This window comes from Miscanthus floridulus, chromosome 17 (genome assembly GCF_019320115.1).
Source record: "Miscanthus floridulus cultivar M001 chromosome 17, ASM1932011v1, whole genome shotgun sequence".
Taxonomy (NCBI): Eukaryota; Viridiplantae; Streptophyta; class Magnoliopsida; order Poales; family Poaceae; genus Miscanthus; species Miscanthus floridulus.
This window is the reverse complement of record NC_089596.1, coordinates 5,330,545-5,335,067: the sequence shown is the minus strand read 5'-3', so window position 1 is coordinate 5,335,067 and position 4,523 is coordinate 5,330,545. Positions and strand designations below refer to the sequence as shown.

Genomic DNA, 4,523 nt, shown 5'->3' with positions numbered 1-4,523 from the left:
GAAATTCCAAAAGGCTTTGTTGTTAGTTAGTTATATACTCCCTTTGCCGGTAGTTTTGGTTCTACAAGCTCGAAGTACTTATTGTACCTTAAGACAATTTTCAAGAAAAAGTCTGATGTTTGTCATGAATCATGAATTCATGATGCCAACCTGCCAAGTGGTTCTTATGCAAGGAAAATACAGCGTGTAACAAGTTTTGACAGAGGTTACACCAGAGACGGACTAGACAAGCTAAGACTCAGGAACTCCTGGCTCAGATTTACCATCATTAGGCGAAAAATACAAGGGGTGACATTAGTCAGTTATTAAACTTGAAGTTTAGTGGTTGAAAGGACTAAACATGTGATGACCATGTTAGGAATATGTATCTCCGAAAACACATTGCAGGGTGCAAACAAAGAACCAAGAATACACGTGACGGAAAAAGATAAAATGCTCCGAGTCAGGATTCATATACAAAACAAATAGTCAGATAACAATCAAAACCAACAAGTACACCTTCATCAGTGACTGATTCAAAATTTTGTTTGTGCTGAAATACAATCGGAGGTTTCTTGATCTATAGTAGGACATCCAATGAAAAAGAAGCCATGCATATTTCTAGGTAAGCAAACAGGTGTTGTACAAGTACAACCCATGGCCTTGGGAGCATCTATTTTTAAGCCTTGCAATGTTGGTGCCATAAAAAAAACAAGCATTATGCCACATCAATTTAATTTAACTATCTATCAACCGGGCCACTGTGAATGTGCGAAGCTAGTTGGTATTAGCTGAGTTTCATGTTCTTCAACATGCTGCTGATAAGGGGCACCTTTGATGGAGCCTGTTGTTTGTAATTCTTCAACAGAACTTCTGCAGCCAAGCTCTGCAGCTCCGATCCCTCTTCCTCCTTGTTCCTTCCTTTGGTTAACTGATTGATTGCCGAAGTACACTGGGTGTTTAAGATATGCGAGAGAATCAATAATGGATCACACAGAAAGAATCAACTAAGAGTTCAAGTTTTTCCTACACTAGTATGGCCTTACCAGACATACACCAAAGAGGGCTCTTGTATTCTTGCCTCCAGTCAACTGGATTGTTGATGCATAGTACTTCTTAGCTGTCTGAAGATTTTCCAAGCCACCCATAGTGTACAGAACCTTCACAACAAAAGTATATATATACTCAATAATCAGTATGATAAAGTTTTTAAAAACCGGCAGAACCACATACAGGTGCAGCACAAAATCAATTATGCTTCCCATTGAACCAAGAAACGCCTATGGTTTGTTAGGCGAAATGTTGAGTGTAACTAAGTAATGTGGACAGTGGGATTGACTCTAAATTCCAAGTCAGAGGGACAACAAAAACAAACTGTGAAATACAACTAAGCGTGTCAAAAATTACTACGTAAGATTAAGTGATTAACTGTATGGTGGATCCAAAGTTAGTTCACTAGTTAAGGTTAATTGTATGCCTCGCAGTTGTTACAAAGATGCAATGCATTGTATCTATTGAAAATTACAGTCCATATCTAAAGGAAGTCGTCACTGTGAAACATAATCACATGAAAGAAATAGATATATTATATCAAATCCTTCTTTTATTTCAACATATCACTATTTACTAAATTATAATTCTCTTTGAATAAACCAATCCTCCGTCCAGACCCGTCTGGACATCATCAATATCTTGGCATGCTTTAGTTGATTTTGGATGTTTCACATCATGTTATAATGTTAAGACCTTTGCTTGAAAGCATAATTGCAAAATCTTTTTTTTTTCATTCTTTCTTTTTGCAGAGGGGCTGCTTTGAGCCGTTGAGTTGTTCAGATTACCTCAGCATAGGCTATATGATAGAGTGGAATAGTTGGTTGGGCTAATATTAGCTCCTCATAACAAAAGGCAGCTTGCTTGTACCTGATAAGAAATGGGAACAATTTAGTATTGTGGCATCCATATCTAGCAGATTATGTAGAGTGAATTGATATCAAACACCTTACATTTGTAAAGAAACGTATGTTTCAGCAAGTTCTCTCCAGGCATCATGATCTGCCATAAATCTAATACAAGAAAAGAGTTGATGTTTTATACCAAAAGGAAATTACAGATAACTACACCTTGCTCCTAAAACAAAGTGGATGCAGATACTTACAATTCCAGATACTTATTGAGATAATCAACCACTATCAACATATCACCTTGTGCTTTTGCAATAGCAATTTTCCTCTTGTGGACAATCTGTCAAACACAGAAAGCACTCACAATAATGTTAAATGGCATCAGATATAGTTCAAAAAACTTTGAACCTTAGAATTTGACAGGCTCAACGGGCAGAGGAGATTGGCAGATTGCACTACTACTGCAAACCAAGTCTTTAACATGGAAAACGAGAATCATCATCAGAACCACGGCATGGCATACCTGGTCAAATGGATTGTTTTCCAGGATTAGCGCATAGGCTCTTTCAGCTTCAGTCCATTCACCTTTCGCTTCAAATAGAAGAGCTTCTAGCCGGGCTACATTTTAGGGCACAGCCAGTTTAGCATATACAGAGAGGTGACCATCGTACCAGCACCATAGAACTCACAGATGTCAAGTCTTCCATGCACAAAAATAAAAAATCAGGAATTTGAGTCTTAGATGTATACATTTATTTTTAACCTTTTTTGTATGCACTATGATTAAGAACTCAATCATTAGATCACATCACCAACAATCTTGAACTAGCCAATTGCTTTTTCTTACCATGTTCTTAATTAAAACATCAACACTTTGCCTTTATAATTAATATAGAATGCAAGTCTAATTATTTAACACTTTAACTTCAAAAATTCACACTTCCACTTTCACTGAGTTTAGTTTAGCATATATAAAGAAAGGTGAGAACTGACCAAAGTACCCAGCATGGCAGCATAACTCGGCAGATATCATGTCTTTTGAACTTGAAACGGAAAATCAGAAATTATGCTCTTAGATGAGCCACATCACCTTCAATGTTATCCAATTGCCCACTTTTCTACCGGAATCTTAGTTACAATACATTAATGTAGAATAGATACATACTTGTTTAACTTCAAATAAACCAACATCCAGACCTATAAGGTTCATTAGATCCCATTCAGTTGTACTTGCCAGGCTGTATTTCCGGGGATGAAACAACCATCATGATGATATCAATACAGTGCAGGTGTAAATCTAACCCAGATAGCTGTATTTTACAAAAATTATGGTCGATGCTAGATGATATATGTTCCAAAGATTAATGTCGAGTCAGCTTAATTCTTGATCAAGCTATATTTATTTATACTAAAACAAATTCCTCCTTGATCTGGAGCATAGTATGTTTAGGAACCATAATAGTCTCTCTAAAAGTTGAGTTCAGTAACCACACTTACCAACCCGGGTGCTGCCAGGAAATTGCTTTGAAAGGACTCCAATACAGTCCTGCAAATCCATCAAAAGACCACTAGATTGAAGTTATGCCGCCAGGCATCAGATAACAGGAACTTGAACCTGAGAGCAGTGTCTGTCACACGGTTACAGAAGAAACCTCACCTTTGCCACATCGAGACGCTGGCAATCCATGGCCGCCGTGGCCACCTGCTCGTAGAGCGTCCACTCTGCACCGAAAGAAAGCAGGCACACGTTTACGGCCAGGGGTCGGAAGCTGCAAAGCTCGCGGCCATATTTTCGCAATTTCGACTAGCAAAATCACAGAGGATGCGAAAGATCCAGCAGAGGCATGACGCGATCTAAGCATCTATGGGGCGGAATCGAGAAGGGCTGAGCAGGGCAATCCAAATCCACCACGCGTGAGAGACGGATAGATCGTGCCGGCGGCCGGGATGCGAGACCAGGGGGCGAGATCTATGCATCTACCAATCGGAACGGGGGCGGATCAGCGAGGGTCAGGGGAAGAGAAGGCGGAGCGCGTTACGTTCTGAGGCGAGGCCGGAGCGCGCGGAGGCGTTGTTGAGGAGGGCGAGGCCGACGCGGAGGACGTGGGCGGGGCGGCGGGCGCGGAGACGGCGGGCGAGGCAGAGGTACTCCCAGGCGCCGCCGCCGCCGTGCTCCGCCTGCTCCTCCAGGCGCAGCAGGCGCGCCTCGTCTTCCGCCGTCGTCGCAGCCGCGACCGCCGCGACTGCCGCCGCCATGGGGGGATCGGCTGACTCGACCGGGCTGTGTGGTGGACGTCGGGAGCGTGGAGGCGGAAGGGAGGGGCACAGCGCAGGAGCACGGGTGAAGTCGTTGTGTCGCGGCACGGCGTGCTGCCAGAAGCCCAGGGCCGAGGGATCCAGGAGAAGCGGCCGCGGGTATCGATCTTCTTGTTACTGTTAGCCGTCAAACATTTTTTTATCAGATCTAAGCACACCATTACTATTTTAAAAACTATACTAATGCCATTACAATTGTTTCCTACTTTGAAATACGTCATTATATACTGAAGGCATATTAAACCCACTTTTAAACGCTTTAAGGCTAACATATTTTCGTAGGGACACTTTTGCCTATGCTAGTCTCCCTCTATCTACTCTATGACG

General features: G+C 42.0%; 1 protein-coding gene across 1 annotated transcript; it reads right to left on the bottom strand.

Annotated features, from left to right (window-relative positions):
* Positions 1–473: 473 nt before the first annotated feature.
* On the bottom strand, positions 474–4,277 carry LOC136516439 (uncharacterized). The gene is made up of 9 exons (XM_066509833.1): positions 3,920–4,277; positions 3,538–3,602; positions 3,378–3,426; positions 2,404–2,498; positions 2,135–2,220; positions 1,983–2,042; positions 1,818–1,899; positions 1,026–1,139; positions 474–931 (listed from the first exon to the last, which is right to left on the bottom strand). The coding sequence occupies exons 1-9, from the start codon at positions 4,134–4,136 to the stop codon at positions 767–769; spliced, it is 933 nt and encodes a 310-aa protein (XP_066365930.1). The 5' UTR covers positions 4,137–4,277; the 3' UTR covers positions 474–766.
* Positions 4,278–4,523: the final 246 nt, after the last annotated feature.

Excerpts from the sequence above, each read along its gene's own strand:
- LOC136516439 (XM_066509833.1), bottom strand. The coding sequence starts at position 4,136 with ATGGCGGCGGCAGTCGCGGCGGTCGCGGCTGCGACGACGGCGGAAGAC. Across the intron at positions 2,043-2,134 it reads CTCAATAAGTATCTGGAATT|ATTTATGGCAGATCATGATG; the intron begins GTAAGTATCTGC and ends TTCTTGTATTAG. Across the intron at positions 1,140-1,817 it reads ATCATATAGCCTATGCTGAG|GTTCTGTACACTATGGGTGG; the intron begins GTAATCTGAACA and ends TTTGTTGTGAAG.